The 21,771-nt window shown below is 35.8% G+C and overlaps 1 protein-coding gene across 15 annotated transcripts in view; it reads right to left on the bottom strand.

Moving 5' to 3' along the window:
* LOC122713572 (disks large 1 tumor suppressor protein) overlaps positions 1-19,572 on the bottom strand; it is a 524,720-nt gene extending 505,148 nt beyond the window's left edge. For 9 of the 15 annotated variants that reach the window (XR_006346517.1, XM_043934187.1, XM_043935078.1 and 6 more), the window contains exons 1-2: positions 19,234-19,569; positions 3,448-3,528 (exon numbers count right to left, since the gene is read on the bottom strand). Coding sequence is in view for 14 of the 15 variants with exons in the window: in XM_043934187.1 (XP_043790122.1) it covers positions 3,448-3,528; positions 19,234-19,255 (103 nt within the window). In the remaining variant the exon portion in view is untranslated. Of the gene's footprint in view, positions 1-3,447; positions 3,529-19,233 lie in introns of all 15 variants that reach the window. The other 6 variants (XM_043934489.1, XM_043934406.1, XM_043934736.1 and 3 more) reach the window with 5 other exon arrangements.
* Between the last annotated feature and the right edge of the window lie 2,199 nt (positions 19,573-21,771).

The following is a 21,771-nucleotide window of genomic DNA, read 5'->3' as shown; positions in this document are numbered from 1 at the left end:
AGACCACGGAGAGGAGGCCGGAATTAAATGATACGAAAGGGATTAAATTATCCGCAATTCCCTAAACTATTAATCTGATCTACAGAATAGCGATGCAACAACAACACGCGAACAAAATTAACGTAGCTATAATTGCAACAACACACAGGATACGCCTGAGTTATGATAAACGAACAGACTGCGTGGTGTTCTCACACACAAATGAACCATGAATCTGTACTCGGTATCGCGATGCCTCCTTTAACCGGAATCCAGAGAGAGAGAGAGTCTGTAGTAGCGGAGTAACTAAATAGGTGTATTGTCATTGGACGCTCGAGCACAAAGCAAAAGGGAACATCTATGGGAGCGTGGTGGCGCGACAGGTGAGAGACACTCGAAATTAATTCAACGATCCTTCGAAATTAACATACCGCGAAATCACTTCCATCGGCTCTTCCGTTTCATTGCGAGAATCGTAGTTGCGAAGATAACGAGAGAGAGAGAGAGAGAGAGAGAGAGAGAGATGTTGGAACAATTTACAAAGGTCGATCGATCGAGTGGAGCGCAATTTAGCGAGAGGCGAGGGCACGATAAGACTAATGGCAATAATTCCTGATTACCGTATCGAGTGCAACCACTCGGTTAAGGAGCGTTGTTAACCGAGGCCGGTGCTGTTTAACCCGCGGCTGGAATAGTGTTGCTTCGGTCATAGCAGTTGTAATAAAGTTGCCAAGTTATTCGCAAGTTCCCGCGACTTTGTAGTAGAAAACACGTGAGAAAGTCGAAGCTCTTAAATTCGCTTCACCCTCGAGAAAAACTTCTTGCCGATTCCTCGTTTGCCTCGGCTTTGTCGCGGCTGCCTATCTATCCTAGGAACGTTTAAAAATAGGGTTTATCATCGTTACTCACGCTCTGTGTAAAATTCTGTACGACGTTGTTTGAAAGCTGTTTTGCACGGGAATACTTGTTTTGAATTGCAAAAGCATGATATAAATCATTCGATCTCTCTCGAATTCAAGATAGAAAACAACACGTGGAATATTTTCGGGGAATTGTTTTCTTTGGAGAAAATGTTTGAAAATTTTATTATTAGATTTTTTTTTTATACGTATATTATTTTTATAAAAAATAAGAGCTATGAAAGATGAATATAAAAGAATTCGAGGACGATAAATATAAGAAATGATGAAACGTCGAATTAATTCGATGTGACATAAAAATTGGCCAAAAAGGAACCATCTTTGGCAAAATTATTGGAATCCGTCCAGATTAACTATTTCGTTGGCTCGATTCGAAACTTTTAAAACTTCCATACCAGTATTGTATGCAGATCCTCCCTAACTTTGGTAAGAATTATTAGTTACCAAATTGAATTCCTTATATCACGTAAAAGGAATAGAAAAAAAAGAATTCATAAAAGTTTTTCCATAGCAACGATGCTCGTTAATTTGTGTAAAGAAAAACCGTAGTCTCGTTTATGATGTTCATAAGGAAAGGAGAAGATAAATATTCATGAAGACGTACATCAAGGAAGCATCCAATTGCGTCTACTACAAGCGTTCGTTTCGTATGTATTTAACTTAACGACCCAGTTCGCTCCAACTCCATTTCCTACAAATTAACATTATGAAATCGAAAATGCGTTAAACTAAAAAAAGTTTTCACGTTAAAAGAGTTATTATAAATTGTTGTCAATAACATAAACTTCGACGTGCAATTATTCGTTCAACATTTTTTTTAATTCGCTGGCGGATATTCATATTTTTGATAAATGAACACCGAAGACAATGGTGAAAAAGCAACGAAAATAGTGCATGCTGATGATGACATTTGTATTTAACTCGTATGCAAGTACGTAGAAAACTCTTTTTCATCTTTCGCATTTTTTAAAATAGTTTATGAGGCCACCATACCCGCCACGAATTAGAAAATCCGCAAGACACATTCGCATCACTCGTACGAATGCGTTAAAATTCTAATAAAATTTGAACTCGAATTATGCTTGGAAAATACACGGTGAAATCAATAAGCATCGTAGAACAATTTAAGATCAGGAATATTCTGAATCATGGTGTCGGACAAAAAAGAATAGAGAAGCTGAGAACACGAAAGTGGAAAAATAGAAAGAAAATTTATCGATTCTTTGAACGAATAAAGGCGAGAGAATCTCTGCTGACTTGGCAAATCATCATTCTTCCAATGACATATCGTTCCGCGTAGAAAAGAGATCTTTGACACCGATTGTTATGACGATTACAGGAAACTGAACCATATCGAAAACTGAATTGGAAATGTTCCGTGTTACATTTTCTAGTTCCCTTTTTACGATCTTATTCGTTTCTATAACCGAGAGAACTTTCGTATGATGTTTCCCTTGTCACAGACGAGACCGTACTAACGTTGAAATCAAGGTTATGCGTCTTACTTTCGTCGACTTGTACAATATATATATTTATTTATATATTCGAGCACGATTCGTGAGGATAATAAGAGACTATCCCCTCTCCCTTTTCTCGTCTTTCCAATGTAAATATGTTCTCTGTGACGAATAATAAGGAAAAAACTTTGCGTATTTCGATCAATCTAATTTTCTAGATTTAAAAATATAATTCTTCTTAACATTAAAAATATTTTCCATATATTAATAACTTTTAAATAATTTTTATCGTAAAGCTAAAGTATTTTGGACTTGCTAATGGAAAAAAAATGTAAAATAATCAAAAAGAAAGAAATAGTAAAAATAAATAATTACAATTGAAATGATATAAAAGAATGTTAACGAATCTCTGATTCACATTTATATAAAAATATTCGATGAATTTGAAATTTTATATATATGTATAATGGGAAACTCGCGTTAAAAAAAATGATAATGCGAACAAGTGCGATGACCAAACGCATTTCTGATTTGCGTATGCCGCATGAAGAAGTGTAAAGCCGCACGATGCGACTGCAGTCGAATTTAATAGCGCCATTTCTCATACAGTGCTATCGTTCCAATCGTTGTACTCGCTATACACACACACATACTCACACACATACTCATACATATATGGAAACGCGACTTGCATAACACACGTACGAGGAGACTTGTAAATGTGTGAATCTACTGCAATGGAGAGCACAATGCGGCTTGACCGGTTACCAACATTACCAACCAGTGCTTTTCTTCACTCGTAAAGCTCAGCCAACGGGCAAACATCACAAACCCTTCCAAGACTTTACTTTTCTACGATTTTACTATCTCTCGAGTTAACATTTGCATGATCTCTAACATAGAATATTTGAATATTTCCAGACTTTTTTTACGTACATTATAACTACTAAAATGTGTGCTACGCTTATAAAGTTGTTTCTAAAAACTCGTATACCATTTTTCACCCTGTTATACAATCCTCCGTCAAATTTAACTCTCTCTTTCGCGGGTTACCTACGTGCGTGATAAATGATTTATAATGCATTTCCTACCTGCGTGTTTTCGTGCGGTACGTGGCGCAAAATCTGTGATGATTTCCACCTTGTTGCACCCCACGAACTGGTCACACTCACCTATCAAGCACAAGACAAAGAAAACGTTATTGTCTTAATTCGTTGTAACAGGGGCGATCTAAAGGATTTTTAAAACTCTAAGTAATTCGATAAAATTTTGTTGCAATGTTACACGCTGACTTCGAAGCGCAGCTGTTTCAGTAGTCGGTGCTCGAATATAGCGCGACGCCAAGTTTCTCGCCGAACAATTAGTGGTTTTATCACCTCGCAGCGTGATATAACCGCGTCCATCTCCCTCTTCCATCTCGCTTTCTATATTCTGATCTTTATAGATTACAATTCCCGTCGAAAACCAGCGCGCGATCCATCAGCGTGAAAATAAACCAAGGATCAACCAAGTCTCGATCAAGCGCATCTCGAATACACGCAATAACTGAATCAATGAGGAATCGAGATAAAATCGAGAAAATAACAATTGAAAATTTCTATAAAACGTTCATCTTTCTCGATAATTGTCGAGTAATCTCTAGCATTCTAGAATAATTATTAATTATGAATTCTTTCTAATTTATGTATTTAAATTTTTCTCGGAAGATTCTTAAGATTCGTATTTTTTTTTAAGTATTTTTTAGATTCCAATTAATCGCAAGAGATTCTAGCAAATTTCATAAAAAATATTTGAGTACCGATATAATTCGAGGAAAGGAATTCTCACAGGACACCGGAGGAAATTAAGGCGAAATTTCGCGACATAAGTTATTAAGAGTGCAATATCAGCGACACAAAGGAACCAACGATCCTCTTACAACGTCGAAATAACTTTATTCCTGACCTATTTTCATCGTTTATGAGGTTGCACGAAGTGAACCCATCGAACGATGGCGTCAAAGGAAAACGACGTTATATCCGGGCGAGAGGTAATGAGATCTCTCTCGCCGATTGTTCCACGAATGGACGATTGGGAATCAGAAAAGGCATCACGACCAGCTGCTACCATACTTCATCTATGATTGTATTCGTTTTATAGTATATTTATTCTCGTTCCAAACTAAATCGAAATCAATTCTCAATTTCGTCCATCGATAAAAAAAAAAGGAATAAATTCTTTAAATTTTTGTAAATAAATAAGTACGTCGTTGTTCAACTTATGAATGATTTTAACAATTCATAAAACACGAAGTATTTTGTTACATCCTTGACCTATTTTAAGATACTTCAACAAGACATTTAAGCAAGAATTTATCTTCGACGTTACCTGCATACCGGAGAAGCATAATTAAGCCAATTTCCTCGAAGATGGAATTGAATCGTGAGAACATTTCGCAGTAGAGATGCGTATAAAATATTATCTCTGTCCTTTCAAAAGAATTATCATATTTATATTCATATGATTATATTATATCTCTAAAGAATATCTATTTTTGAAAATAATATAATTTTTAATCCATTTAAAATATTAAAAATATATCTACGAATATTTTAAATATATTTATTAAATATTGTTTTCCACGCAAAGAATTAGAATCAACAAGAGGGGATTACGGATTCTCATTTACATAAATAACATTATGTCGGACTGAAAAAAAACGTCAAAGAAGAAACTTCTCGCTAACTTCGAATCCAGAAATTATTTCGACGTTTACCGAACCACGGTGCTTCACAAAATTTGCACAAAAGTCACACAGAAAAACGAAGAGGGAATTGGCCGAGGAATCAGCCGCCTGAAACCTCGAAACTCTCGAAATTTATCCGCCCTTTCAAACGAATATCCAATGGACAAATGTATTTCGATTTCTACGATCGAAATCGTCTTAAACGATATCATTCGCGTTTTCACAAATGCATCGAGGATCGGATATTCTCATATTTATGAGATTTTTACAAGTGTGCAAAAATCGTAGTTATAATTCGATTTAAAAAAGAGTAATTAAATTACTCCTATAATATCGAGCCTATAATATTTTTGCTGTAAAAAAAATAATCGCAAAAATGGGACATCGATTGAACGTTCGCGTTTTCCGCGAAGGAGAAAAGAGGACGAAACGAAGGGAGGCGGGGAAAAACGCGCGTTTCCGCGAACGCATCCATGCCTTTGGAGAGAAATATTTTTGTACCCAGCCCGTTAACCCTGGAGCGGTATTAAACCCGTCGATGCGAAGACGCGGAACAGGGAAGGTTGGTGAACAAGGGCTTTGCCGGCTTTGACGACAAAAATTCACCGCTGTAATAAAGAGGAGAGAAACATTCACCGCCGGTTCAAAATCAGCTCGAAAATGGCGGGTTCGTGGGCAAAGAAGAAAATCGACTATGAGGATACAAGTTCGATGGACACCTTACGTGCCTAATTACTGGACGTTGCTTAATACAAAGCGGTCACTCGGCTTGGAAAATAGTAAAGGCTGACCGTAAAAGACGATAACGAAGAACCGTTTGAAAAAGATAGGGTAAAATAATAGTAAAAAAAAAAAGAAAAAAAGAAAAGAAAAATGAGAAAGAGGGAGAGAGAAAAGAGGAAGCTGCTCGTACGAAACGTATTCACGCTAACGTATCCCATCGGATTGAAGGAAGAATTTTTAATCAGAACGAATTTTTTAGACTGCTATTTGTCTGTCGATTGTTCCCCATCCGTGGCACGTAAACCGTGTCTTTTTTTTCTCTCTCTCTCTCTCTTTTTTTCAAAAACGAGGATTATACACGGGAGGAACAATGAATTTTCCGTACTCGAGAAAGAAAATAATAGAACGAAACGATACTTTGTTTCTCGAATTGTTCTAATAGAACGATTCTATCGTGAATGGTATTACAAATATCGTTTCGAATATCTGGAACAATTAACAAGCTAATTAATAATGCAAATATTTGATTGAACCCGTATCACACTGCTGAAATATTCATTTCATCTGCGAGAAGAGGTTTGATATTTGGATTAAAAACTCCTAACTAAATCCATCCTCAAAGGGGAGAACGTAGAAAATCTGGGATAACGGCAAAGTCATCGTTGTTGCAAATAGTTTCATTATCCTAACAGGAGCAACGTTAACTCTCGAGTGAGAGGATTGGTAAATCTCTATTGTTTCCCGTGCAACGCGAGGACAGGACAAAGACAAGAATATCCGAGTACATATGCATTTACAAGGATAAAAGATAAATCGTTTGAGAGAAGGTCGCCAAGTTTGAAAGTGGCGCTCTCTATGCGGAAATGTATTTACGCCAGAAAACCAGAACCGAGGAAATCGAAAAAAAAGAGAGAGAGGACACTGGAAGGGAAGCGGAAGCCCCTCCTCCCCGAACTACGATCAAAGGAGGACGAGATGGAGGAGGATTCGACAGAAGAAAAAAGGAGCGCAAGAATGACGAAACAGATCGATGAGACGATGAAATAGTCCATCGTTCGCTTAACGGGGAGAGAGAGAGAGAGAAAGAGAGAGAAATAGAGAAAAGGTGGTTAGGTCGTACGTATACCTAAAGCACAACTTTTTACCCTCCTTTCCGGCCCTTAGACGGTAAAGCACGAGTGGCTAGCTGCCGGCGTTACTTCATTATCCGGGGAAAGAAAAACCGTCCACAACTGTAAAGTGAATCGCATCTCTCTAATTAAATTTTTGTTATCAACGAACGAGCCGCTCGTTTACACCATGCCCGACTGGTCGACAAACAAATGTAACTTTCAACCGTTGTTTGGATTGCCCTGGGAGTATGCCCGCAGCTTCTAACGACTCGTCCAATGAAACTAGTTTCTTGATAATCGAGAACAAAGAAGAATGAAACATTCTGCGGAACATTGTAACGATCCTTTTTTTTTTTTTAAAAATTCGCTAAAACGCGAGATCTCTTAGAGAGAGAGAGAAAAAAGAAAACTATGATCTCAGTCGTAATGTTATAATTTCATTCCCAGACAGAAGAATGAATAAATAAATTTGAATTGTCGGTGAAATCGATCGTGAAATGTGTGCGAATTGAATATACTGTTTTAGATACAGTTAATGTAGAAATGCAGAAACTTTCAGACAGTAATATTTGTAAAGTCTTGTTTTCTTTTCTTGAAAATAGTTTAACTAAATTGTATAGAGGAAACTTTGAAAACTTGGATAGGACGAACATTTATAAGACTGGAGGAAGTAAAGAAACTCGTTAAAGGATGTCTGGAGATCATAAATCCCATAAAAATATAGAGCGATAAACCACCTTATTCTTGGATCTGCTCTAATATAAATTATTCCCGTAATTCTTGTATCTTGAAATTGAATATTTAAAGAGCGTATATAATTCGAGCATCTAATTAAAATTGAACGATTAAACAATTCTCCATTTTGTATTAAAATCCGTAATAATTCACAGGGATAAATTTTAATTTTCAACCTTCAATTGTAAATCATTGTAAATTATTAAAATGCACATATGCATAATTGTTATCCATAAGAAGTGCAGAAATATTTCCTTGAAAAACAATGAGCCAAAGGTATTCACTGGTGGAATGTCGCATTTCAGAAAATGTGGCGCAAGGTTATGCCATCGTTTGCCAACTATGTATGCGCTTATTAATCGCTTTAACGACAGGAACAGTGGCTCTAGGCAAGGGATCGAGCGAGCAAGGAACTCGCCCTCTCTCGTTTATTCATCGTGCAACTAACATCACCGGGCGCGAATTTAAATTGGTCTACTAATTTTCTGCTTTGGTGCTTGTCCGTGACACAATAATCGTCGAATTGGGTGCGAATCACCGCGGGCCAAGAGGGAAGACAGTGACAAATGGAGGTTGGTTAAAAGAGGTGGACGAGAGAAAGAGGCCGCATCTTGCCACTCGAGTTTATTTCTGAACGCTGTGAGGACGACGTCACACGGTAACCAGAATAGCGGGCATCTACGTCACGTCTGGGTGGTCGCGAGCAAATTTTGAAGGTAGACACACGCACAAGTGGCGAGGACGGAAAGGCAGAGAGAGAAAAGGAGCTTCGATGAACGAGCATGGAAGATGAACACGGTCCAACCTGGCTGGTGGAAAAAGCCACGAAGAAGAGAGAAGAAGGTAGTAGAAGGAAAGATGAATGAAAGGAATGCGAGATAACAGCTGAGCAACGATATAGAGAATCGCGCGATGAACAGCGTGTTCGAATTCGCTTATTATCGATCCATTCGTCAAACATTGTCCAAGATATTTAGTTGCGTTAATGCATATAGACTTGTCTCGAGCTTTCAACGATGCCAATTTATTCGTTGAATTTTGTCTAGAATCTGGGAAACGCGATGGTCGATCATGGCCAGATGTACCCGTGTAATTTGCCAATTTTTATCAGTTTGATCGTACTTGTCCGACGTTTTCTCTTGTCTGACGAAAACTTCCTAAGAGTTTTATCGTTGCCAAGATTCCCGAGATAAATTACAGCTGAAATTTTGCAACGTTTTGAGCTTTTCACGATCGAATTCTTAATCACATTTAACATTTGTTTCCTATATACAGTGATCCAAGATATTACGTTGTTTTCTTAAAATTTTATCACATCTTCGATAACTATATTTATATTACGAGATGATTTTTATCAAAAGTGATACGAGATTTCACGAACCGCGTTGTAATGATTGTAAAAATCACGATGTATCGATTATATTGCGAATATTTTACCAATATTTAACGAGTTAATTTATTCATAAAAGTTCGTTTAAAATTTTCAATAACATTGCCATATTAAATATTAAATATTTTATAACGTCATCGTATTACGTGATGCATAAGGGATCGAAGCAAGTTTCATATTACAAGAGTATGAGAAGATAGATAAGTATAGCATAATAAGAATGAAATTACATAAGTGGATCACTATATAAATTCAACAAATAAAGAAGCGAATCATATCTGTAATATCTTCGTCTATAAAAAAAAAGTATGAGTCTCGTACACATGGATACACATATAAATAATTAACGTAAGTAAAGAGCATTCGATGATTTCGAAGTTAAAATTACCTAAAAATTGAAGAAACTAAATTCGAGGATCGTAGAAATAACTATCCCGAGATGATCGTGGAAGCATCCACCTTAAGAACGTTAAACCCTGTGATCGTTGGGTCCTGTGAAAACAAGATCATCGAAGCTCGAACTCTAAAAATTCGATACACTCGTCAAAGACCACGTCGAAATGCTTAGAACTTCAAGTTCTACGAGATTAGCGTCTGAATCAAAGGATATATCTTGAGACCATTAAAGAATCTTAGGACTTCGAGGTTTATGAGCTCAGAATCGTGAAAGATCCACCGAGAATTAAACCAAAGTCTTGAAGGTATCGAACTTATCTAACATCGAACACGAGATTCTAAGGTTTCGTGATTATGTCAATATTCCGAAGTGGATAGAGGCGAATTCTGCTATTTCAAGGCTCCATCTATTTCTTAAAACTCATAGATGTACCGATTCTTTTTTTCTTTTAACCCTCCACCATCCCTCAAACTCGCCAAGTACGTAAGTAAAAGTATTTCCAACACCAACCCCGGGAAAAGAGATTTTATCATTCTTGGGTGGAAAAATATAAATTGAGCCTTTGGATCAATCGTCAAAGCGTCAACAGATAATCAAAGTGGCTCGATCAAGTCAAGATTAAAGTCAACTTAAGCAATCCTGTTTTAACATGGAAAATATTTTAACATATACGACGTAAAGAAGATAAAAGAAAAAGACGAGAATAAAGATAGAGGAATATTTGATGATATTTTTGCATGTAACATGTATATGTATAATCAAGGAATAAATTAAAACATCCAATTAAATCGAATCCCTATAATGTTAAAATTTATAATTAATTTGCTCGTTATTTCTTGTGAATTTTCTATCTTGTACAATTTGTTGGTATTATTTTAATGATTAAAGCTGTGCAATATTCAAAAGATGGATTAAATTTTCTTATGCTACTTCAATATAATTTATCGTATAATATAATTGTAACGATAACACAGAAGACATTCCACCGATTCAATTATTCGTCGATTAATTAGCCAATTAGGTATTCGGAAATTACAGCTGCGATCTGTATAGAAACAAATTCCAGAGCTTCTGATACGACATTAACCTGAATCGTATAAATCACGATTGAGAAATGACAATAGAAATCGCATAATCGCTACTTGCATCGATAGCTAGCCCAGTAAAACGCAATTTCGCATGTTTGAAATTCTCGTAAATCTTTGCGAGATTTAGAGAACAATCGATATTTTCCCGCCACGGATTATTATGATTTAATATACAATCTTATTTCATAATCTTTTTCAGATAAGATATAAGTCAACATTCGACTAATAACTTAAAGGAAAAAATTACCTGTTGTTTCATTTAACGTAGAATACATCACACTTTTTGTCGTAAATTTACGCTGCACCAAATTCACGATAGTCCATAAAATAGATATCACCGGTAACCACATATTGAATCATAAAGCAGCCTGTTATCTGTTGTTAATTTTGAAAAATTTCCTTTTCACGTTCAAGAAAATTTCGCTACGAATTATGAATTAATCCACGACTTTTGTGCTAGTTATTTTTCTTAACTTTATAAATATCGAAATAAAATATTTCTTTATAAAATTATATTTATTATAATGAAATCTTGACTGGCACAGTTCTCTCGAATGTCATACGTGCACAGATTTCAATGTTTGCGAGCTCATTAAAGAGTTGAAAATGTAGCAAGAGAAAAGTCGAGAGATTATCGACCGTAGACACACGAAGTGGAGTCAACGAGATACGTCTGAAAAAATCTCAACGCGAGACACCTCGAATGTCGTCATATCTGCAGAGATCGTATTTGCAATATAGTAGTCACATTTTCGCTGTACTCATGTTACGTCATCGCACATATATCTATCCAATTCGCTTCCTCGATTTATTTCTATATACTGCCAATAACTATAATAAGTTCTAATTTCTTTTCTGACAATATATCTCCTCGTGCTTCTTTCTTGAACGAAATCTTAATTCAATCCTTTCTATCTTCTCCACGGATCTTCTCTTCAATCACAAATTTTCCATTACAACTCCAATTTTTAACTTATTATTATTTCTCGACCTCTTACGATTATAATATTGTTCCGTTGCTGCTTTCTATCCCAACTTTCTCGCCATCTGCGAATGATCATTCCATGATTCTCGATTATTTACCGCGATTGGGATATAAATTTCCAATTTCAGAATCCATAATGGCGCGTACTGGCATCGTGCCAGCATGCTTCCTATTTATTTGTATTGTCACGCCTCTACTACACGTGGTGGCGGTTCAACGACACGTGACACGCGAAATTGTTTATGAACAAAAGGTCGCGATTCTCGCGAGTTTGCGCTCGCTCGAGATTCGACGAAAAAAAAAAAAAGAAAAGAAAAGGGTTGAAAAAAACACGGGAAAATACGACGCTCGAAAACTTTGATTCCGCGAAAAGCTGAATCGAACTTTCGATAAAAGCACCTGCGACGTGCGTGGGCACCATTCGAGAATCGACTGCTCGAACATACCCTAAATTTAACATTCTCGGCGACGGCCCACATTAGAAGAATCGTGTCTATACGTATCGCCTCTCTGTGTGACGGTAAGCGTGTATACACCTGTGTGTGAACAAGTTTGTTACACACTGTGTATCCACTGTAAAGATATACCCACGCGTGTGAACGTCCCTCCGTGTGTCCCACATGCAGACAACATTTATAGACGCGTGTTCGTTCGAGTGTGTTTTACACATACATATACTTAGGTTGTTTGAAAAATAACGAGATCCATTCTATTTAAGTTTTTTTTTTTCTTTATAAATACTACCTATTAAATATCAATGTTGTTTCGATTGCAATGATCGATACACGTTTCTTTCCTCTCTCGAGAAACAAATATGATATAACAAAAAAATATATATCAAGAATGATAATTATTTAAAATATATATCGATCGATCTTTCGAGCTAAAATTTAGAAGAGACGTTCAAAATGAAGAATTTTCTACAATTTTTAAAAGTAGTATAAAATTATCTTCGAGTTGTAATATATTCTCAAATTTCTACGAATGTTAAAGTAACAATTATCAGTCAGGATCGAGAATCAGGTGGAATTTAGTGTCTCTTCTAGTAGATGCGACGTATAAAATTTCCGCCAGTTATTAGAATATTGTATAAATATGCGTACGCGAATCAATATTTGCTCGAATATAACTTGCGTAATAACGTATACGTAATTGCACGGGAACCTGTATCTTTCAATATTATACCAATATTATTCGTCGCTTTCATAACTGAATCGTATACGAAAGACCCGTATATATTTAAATAAAGGCCCATTAACACGCGATTTCTCAAAAAATTCTCTTCATCTGCTTTATCAGTTCCAGTATCGATTTATCAAATAGAAATGAAACTCGTAAACCTTCAAATTGTGTTTAAATTTTTGATATTCAAGTCAATTCAAAAACGATTAAAAATGGCACCTGTATATGCGAGCGTAGACAGCATAATTCTAAAGACAGACGCGCGATTTCGACATAAGTTTCGAATTGATATCACGCGACATCACAACCAGTCAATGTGATCGCCAGATCCGATCTATCGGATATTAATTGGCAACAGAATCGCTCGTTAAAGCCAAGACGCATCGCTCAACGATTTAACTCTTTAATATTGACGAGCTTTTTCCTTTTCCCATCCCGATTTTAAAATCCATCCTTTCGAAATCAACGAGACGAACAATTTGAAAATAATAAAATTTCGATAAGACGAGAAGAGGTAATAAAATGATATTATTCTTCGCGAAATTTAATCCTCGTCGAGAACACGAATACAACAGTCGAGAAATCTTGGACAAAATGATTTGTTAATTATTGAAATTCATTACCGTGAACCTCCATTTGTATGCACATTTCCCAGGACACAATCAGCTTTATGACTATACCGCGGCATGATACAATATGAATAATTTTATCAATTTACTTCTCGACGATCAGCACCGATATTAATCGTGAATAATTGTTATTCAATTTCTTTCCTTACCATCGAATCTAGCGATCATAGAACGCGTTTTGTTTTGCTCATTTCCAAATATTTTAACGTAACTCGTTATTACCAATCAGTGAAATCTTATCAAATGAAGATGATGCTACCCTATATCTCGTAAACTATTTATCAATTCATTGCTTAAATATTAATCGTGCAAACTCTGAAAAAATGTGTGTTTAATCATCACGTACGAAAGAAAAAAATTCGTGGAATGTTTTCTGTTTTATAATAATATAAATTTTTAATAGATATTTGTTTCAATTTATCGACGATAGAAGATCCATTACGAAATTCCATAACGTTCTTATTGAGCCATTGTGTTTTGGTTAAGCTCCAAATGATTTATGCACGCCAATGTATAAGCCGAACAATGTTAACCTGGCAAGTTAGCTATTGCTCGCATCCGCTTTCACGTTAATTAGTAAGATACATCGAAAGATAGAAGAGCTGTGACTGATAGCGGCCAGAATACGATGAAACCCATCAGTGTGCACGTTCGATCGCTTCATCGATTGGTGTAAAATGAAATCACAGTGGATTGGATCAATTGGGACCGCAGAGGAAGGATAAACCACGAGGAACAATCTAGCAAGCGTGAAAATTACCATGCAATTAAATTACAAAACTCGGTTGTAATTTCGCGATTAGACGAGTTATACCGTAAATCATTCGTCGATATCTGGCAAATATCGGTCAGATCACAATCGATTTCCTCGATCGAGAATTTCTAAGAATCGTAAGAGAGCGTTAGCGTGAACTCGACTCGTTCTCAATCGAGATAAATCGCGCTCGAATATCGATATAATTTAATCTGTTGGTTAAACTGTATTTTCGTTAAACTGGAACTGGACGAAATAAAAGTTGGACGGAAATGAATTATTCTCGGAAGGAGAATTAATTCATGACGCACGATCGAGATTCCGTTTAACATTTCAATGATCAATTAGCAATGTCGTACGTATATGCTTTATCGTTTCATCGCTTCGAGCGAACATTACGTTTTTAAAAATACGCCGAATACAATACGATCTCGGATATGGCGATATACGCGCAACTCATTCTTTATTCGAAGTGATTTGTACAGATGTGTGTGTGTGATTCGTACGATTCGAGAATATACAAAATATTAATTTTCTTGCAAAATACAATAGAATCTTCGTCACGCGTACACGTACACATTTCGTTCGAACGATACATTATGATACACGTATATATAAAGTTTTATTTCTTTTTACGAGACGAAATTTATTTATTAAATTTGTTTAGCAATGAGGAAAACGCTTCGAATTCTATTCATCGACATTTCGTTCATCGAAAATTATTAGAAAATACGGATTATACGGATATTCGTTAGAAGTTTCGTTGCATTAAAATCAGGACATAGAAGGCATCGTTTCATAGGATAATGTCTGATAAGTTTCGTTTATACGAAGGGAAGTGAGAGGAAATAGAACGTTGAACAATGAGAAAATCCGAAAGGCACGGTCTATGCGAACTAACACGTTAACGATCCTACCCTGAGTCAACGGTTTCATGACAGAAACCAATACCGTGAAATATCTACCAACTCTATGTGTATACCAACCGGAAGCCACCGAATTGTTTCGGCGGAACTTCCCCAGACGGCGTGCAGGTGCAGCTGCGAATAGGTATTTCTAAAGCTACTACCAGAATCCAATTTAACGTTGCCCTATGCTACCCTTCGCCTTCCGGTATATTTTAATCCTGAGCATTGTCTACAGTGTCTGGGCGGATTCATTATCGGCGATTGCCATCGAACTTGCACGCGATTGTTCGACCTTTGCCCTCTTATCGATCGTAAACGCGTCTCCTCCCGCTATCTCCTCTTTTTTGGCGGAGCCAAACCCTTTTTTTTTTTTTTGCCTCTATCTCTATTCGAAGTTCATCGCGTTTAACGGGAACGGGCGAGGGAAATTGGAGTAAAAGGAGGATAACCCATTCTCCCAACGATATTTGAATAAAATTGAAAATATTTAACGCGTTGACAGAGACACCTTTTAATCCATTTAATTTCTAATCAAAAACTTTTATCGAATGAACGAGATTGTTTAATACGCAATTCGATGACGCGTGGAATGAGCGCATCGTCGTGGAACGATTATTTTCGGAAATAATTTGAAGTGAATTTTAAAAATTCATATGGAATAATTTGGTTTTTGAAGAAAAAAAAGAAAAAGAAATATGAGATTATTGTTTAGAGCGTCGATAGCCGGCGCGGCACGAGAACCACGAGACGTGATTAAATAGCCGGTTTCCGCAAAACGGCGAGCACATCCCCACGAGAAGTGTAAGTACATAAGCTTTTGGCCCACTTCCTATTCATTACTCTCATTATCAGTCACGTTGTCTCCCCTTTCGTCCTATATCGTCTCCGTTTCGCATACATCACGCTTACCTGCACGCACACCAACTTCCTACGAATTTACTGGCTAGAAACCACGGCAAAGCGTGGTCCATAAATGAGCCGCGTGCTCGTACATGCGGGAATTAAACCGGGGAAATAAATTAAAAATATGCATGTGACCGGTGGAAAAGAGGAGAAGAGAGATTATTTATATTTAGGGATTATATATCCATCTCTAAAATTTCCTCTCTTTATTCCCGCTTTATCAAATATTATTCGTGCTATTAACTAAATAGATATCTAACACATGACTACGAAATATACAAATGTAAATTAATTATTTCGAATTACTCCGATCAAATATTCCCCCCCTTTGCTTCAACGTTAAACGCAATTGTACGATATTCAAACGTACACCTTCGGGCTATGTTTCCATTATCATGATCGAGTTTATACGAATATCAGAGAGCAAGGAAAGACGTTGAAAATATGAAAAACTGGCGGAAAACATGACGTGAATAAAATATCCGTTTCGTGTAAATGCGAAATACGGAAAAATTCTAACCTCTAATTTTCTATATTAAACGCACCGAAAATAAGTACCCGCGACAAGGTGTCGAGCACGTACGCGGAATTAATCCAAAGGAACAAGAAACGAATTTCATACCCTCCTCGAATCAACCGCTTTTACGCTCGTGCCCCCTTTAAATGCCGCGCGCATCCGGCACAGAAGCAGCCGCGTTTATTTGTCTTCAAACGCGTTCCTCCACTTCCTTTCACGGTCTTTTCGACAACGGGTGGGCAAAGTGAACCGACGGGCCCCTCTTCGTGGCCGACATCCTATTAAAATCGACCCTTTTTCGAGGTTTCGGGGCGCATTCACCGGCGAAACGTTGCGCGCCGTTGGAAACGAGGCTTTACGCGGGCAGAAACGGAACCGGAGAATATAAAATGTACATACATCGGCATGCATAAAAGCTTGGTGGGTTGCCGGGGTAAGCGAATCACCGACCCATAAACCATCCTTGACTCTCTCCTCGTCTTTGCCTACGAAGCGCCTGCACCGCAGAAATTGAAAACTATCGGCTTCGTTGGTTGGCTCGGTGTCGCGCGCGCGTATCGTCTTACGGGTCTGAAGAAGCGCGAAAAGATATTTGTATTTTCTTTTTCTTTCTTTCTTTCTTTCTTTCTTTCTTTCTTTCCCTCCAACATCGCATGGATGAATCCAATGCGAAATCGTAACGAATTGATAACGAATCGCGATGATTTCTAAATAACGGAGAGATAATTAGGGATAAATTTAATTATGCAACGCTATATATCGGCCGGAATGTTTTGTAAAGTGCCCTCCCTGCAATCAAGTACGCTCTCTGTTCTCAGACGCAAGAGAAAGAGAAAAACGGATTGAGGAAAGGAAGGAATAGGAATATTTTTCATGAACGAAAATAGATTAACGATTGATTCGAAGGATCTAATATTGGTATTGAATGTACAAAATGCTGAGACGTGCAAAAGAATCAAGAAATTCGAACTGATCGATGACGTGATCTTTTCTCAAATTAAATTCTATTATACTCGAGGACTTTCGCGTAATAAAAATGATTGTGGTCATTTTTTCTTCACAGAAGAACAGAAAAATAATACAAGGATATTATATGGATATTATATCTAAGATTTTTATTACGACAAAATAATTTAAAACGAGATATTGCGAATTTTATATTCGATATTTGACTCAGTAATAGTTTTTAGATAGAAAAAGAAAAAGAAAAAAAGAGGAAAGAAAGAAAAAGAAGAAAGTATCAATGTACGAAATTATATCAATTGGATCGGTAAGTGTCAAACGAACTCTTCTGAAAGAGTGAAAGAGCTCTTCTTCGTTTCAGAAATACGAAGCGCTTCTGAAATTCTTTTTATCGATCGGTAAACCGTACATAGGGAGATGCCGCGTTAGTTGGCACGTGCTACGAAAGAGCATTGGTTTTCACTGTATCTCTACGAGAGGTCAACGAACATTCAGGATTATAGAAAGTCCTTCAACTATCCGATTTATAATGCATATCTTTATACGAGGATGATTCGTTTCGTTATTATCCCAAGGACATTAAACTCATTCCGTTTATACGATAAAATCGTTACTTGTAAAAAAAAAAAAATAGAATTATTTATTTTATATTACAACTCGATAAAGTTACATTATCAATGAATATTAGATAAATTCACGTAACGTATTATTTCACTACCTAAATAATTAATATGCTATAAAAGTGTTTATAAATTATTTACAAGATACAGAAGTTATAAAATATTTATTCATAATGTAAAAATATCAGGGAAAGATAAAAGCCAAGGGTCACTCGAATCAACTATTTTGAGCGGTTCATTAATATAAAAATAAAGTCTATTAGAAAATACGCGCGTTGCAAATCATCGTAAGGGAAGGGTAGAATGAAAAGAAGAAACAAGGGGGGAAAAAGCATGATGCAAACGACTGAGTCCGTGGCCGTGAGTACCTCGTCGCATAACCGCGGCAAAAGAGTCCCGCCAGAGCTGAAATTATTGCGTTTTCTTGGATCACGTCCAAACACCAACAACTAACTGCCGTGTGATTATTGCAACACATTCTACTATACTGGCCTACATCGATATAAAGAAGAACGCGCATTTAATATTTCGATTTATCGATTCTTTTCATATTTTCATAATTCGTTTCATTTTGATAAATGCAACGAAAAATATGGCGTTAACTCATTCAAAGATCGGTCGAACGATAGGGTGAAATAAAATTAAGATCTCCAAGAAAGATTGAATAGCTTGGATAACGACCTACTACGGATAATATATCATATTTGTAAGAGAAATCGAAACAAGCACCACGGACCAGGTTACACGTACCACGTGGTCGAAACTCCAACAAGTATCGTGATCATTAATCATCCCTTTAATAATCACGCGCGATTATATCGAACGTAATCTTGCATTCTCGTAAACGTAACATGCGACCTCTCTCGATTAACTATGGGATTCAAGGTCGAGCGTTGTGCGCAACTCGCACACGATTTAGAAAAACTAACCATAACAACGAGTTGATGAAGTCTTTTCAATCATGAATATCGACGATTAAATCTTTCATCAGATATACCACGAGTTTTCTCTCATTCGTTTAAGAAAAAGGGGGAGGGAAAGCGCTTGAAACTCAATAGTTCGATGTCGAAGAAAGAGAGAGAAAAAGAGAAAGAAGCGATTAAAGAGGCATGCAACTGACAGTCAGATGACAGCTGACCGAGTGACCCATACGTATCGCCCCTCCCATTGGACGATTCTGGATTTTACTCCGAATCGACGGCAAGTTCAGGGGTGGTTTTTGTTTCGGTAAAATAAGAGAGCTTACCACCTTGCTTACGAACTGGCATTCCGTTTGACGACAATTAAATCCTGGTGGCACGTCAGACAACACAAGGCTGTAGATAAAGGGTGAACGACGGCAAAGAAGCGTAAACGGCACTAGTTTACGGAAGGGAGAAGAAACGGGAAAGAGAGACTAACACAAAGCACGGTATGTCACGTCGATACTCCACGATCGCGCACAGTTCACTATTGTCACGCGAATCGACGACCTGTTTCACGGGTGGCGTAGACGGGCATGTACACGGCTCGGCACGTCACTCGCGAGACCTCCCGGTGGTCCGTCGAAACGTGGTAAAACGAAACGGATATAAACACAGGCCGCCACCACTCGGCCACGGGCAATATGGCGTCGCGCTTAGTCTAGCAGTCGGAAAACTGACTAGTCGCGAGAACGCCACCTCCGATTGGTCGATCGCACCATGCGTGACGTCAGGTCGTCTCGTGACTTACTCCCCTGTGAAAGCAACCCCTTAAGAGTACAATAGTAGTAGGCATGTATATATAAATTTTCCGATATATTGGAAAAGATGTAACATAGAATGATATTTAGAGTGAAATTATGTTTAACAGAAGATAATAATTGCGTGTAAAATCGAACAACGTATTACTTTAATATTTAAAATAATAAAAGTTATTTAAATACCGACGGTGTATTTAAAATATGTAATTGAGCTTACATAAACCTCCAGTATGTGTCGCAAGCTGAAAAGACTTCAAACAGTACCATCTTACGGTGGAAAGTAAAACAATAATCTTTTAAAAGGGTTTGTGTACAAAATATATTCTATGCTGAGTCGATAATTTTTATGTAAAAATTTTTATGTAATTTTTATGTAAAAATTATCTGCACAGATGCATTTAAAATATAGATAAACATAGATCTACTAAAATAAAATTCATGATAGGTAAGATAAAAAATATAAAATGTAATACATTTTTATCGTATACTTCAAGAATTCAATAAAGAAATTCGTCTTAGATATTCCCAACATTATCGACCCAACATTATCAAAGAAAAAGATAAATACCGACCGTCAATATTTATCTTATATAATACCGACCTCAAAAAAAAGATCAAAATGTTTTTTGCGCTCTTTAGCGTGTAATAATCTAAATACATACTAAATTTATAGTACTTCAAGCTCAATCGGCTATTTTTTTTTTTTTAATATTTTTCAAATAAATAAATATTTGAATTATTTTCTAAATTATTTTAACTCTCTACAAGCATTCAAACTATAAATTATTTAATCTACCTATTAAAGACACAATGATTTTACTAACACACATTAAATAATTAGTTTATAAACACTGCCTATTTAAAATTTTAAAAATTATTTGCAATACATATAATAACACATTTTAAAGATTATTGAAAGCAGGATAGCATTAATCTAATTTCTAATCTGCTTTCAACAATTCATAAAAAATACTTGACTTTTAAAGAGAGGATATGCAGAGGATAACTATTAGGTAGTGTTTACAATGGAACAAGAGAATTAAGGAATTTAGCAAGCCATGATGATATTGTTTTGAAAAATATTGCAAAACAAAGCTAAAGTTGGGCAACAAGGTTGGGAAGAAAATAATATTTAACATAGGATTTTTTAAAATAGGATAAATAACAGAATGTCAAACATTTTCACATATCCTGACATACCAAAAAATATTTCTAACATAACAATTAAATAATTCGTTTATACATCTTATCTATCAAAAATTTAAAAATATCCTATCCTATATATTTAATTATAAATTAAAAAATTAAAAATTTTTTCTATCTTACTAAAGGAATTTATCTCTTACATAGGAAGATTTATCAATCATCTTCCTATATATATATAAAAATCTAAATAGAGTACAAAAGAAAGAATGAAATATTCTTTCCGTTCTATTCCATTGAAAATTGAGTGATTCCTGTAAAAAAAAAAGAATAAATATAATTAAATAAATAATAATAAGTTTATAATATAGTTAATTTTTACCAAAAAGATCAAATTTCTCTTCATTTCTTCATTTTCTTCAATGTATACCTATAACAAACTCAATTATCGAATTAATAATTAAAAAATAATAATAATAATAAATACATTTTATAATAATACTTTTAAAAACAAACGCTCTGTTAATAAAATAAAAGAATACTGAAAAAGAAAAAGACAAAAAATTAATAACACAAACGCTATCAAAATATAATAAACATTCACTCAATACACAACCGAACAAACCGTAAGCAGAATATATTTTCGCAATACTAATATACTATATTATATTATACAATACTATATTAATATACTAATGAAAAGTTCAAAAGAAACCGCGAAGAGTGCTTTATTATATTTATAATCCAATTTTTTACCAACAAAAAAAATAAAAATAAAAAAAATAGAATGGAAGATTTTAAATATTAACAATAATAAATACAAATTTATGCACTCGTAATATTAAGCAAAACTAATAGCAAAAAATTGCAATCAATGAAGCCATATTAAAAATAGTTGTTGTTAACTTACCATTGGCT

The sequence above is a fragment of the Apis laboriosa genome, unplaced genomic scaffold, assembly GCF_014066325.1.
Source record: "Apis laboriosa isolate Shangri-la unplaced genomic scaffold, ASM1406632v1 scaffold104_cov149, whole genome shotgun sequence".
Taxonomy (NCBI): domain Eukaryota; kingdom Metazoa; phylum Arthropoda; class Insecta; order Hymenoptera; family Apidae; genus Apis; species Apis laboriosa.
Note: the sequence above shows the minus strand (reverse complement) of the source record. Positions and strands in the feature narration are given on the sequence as shown.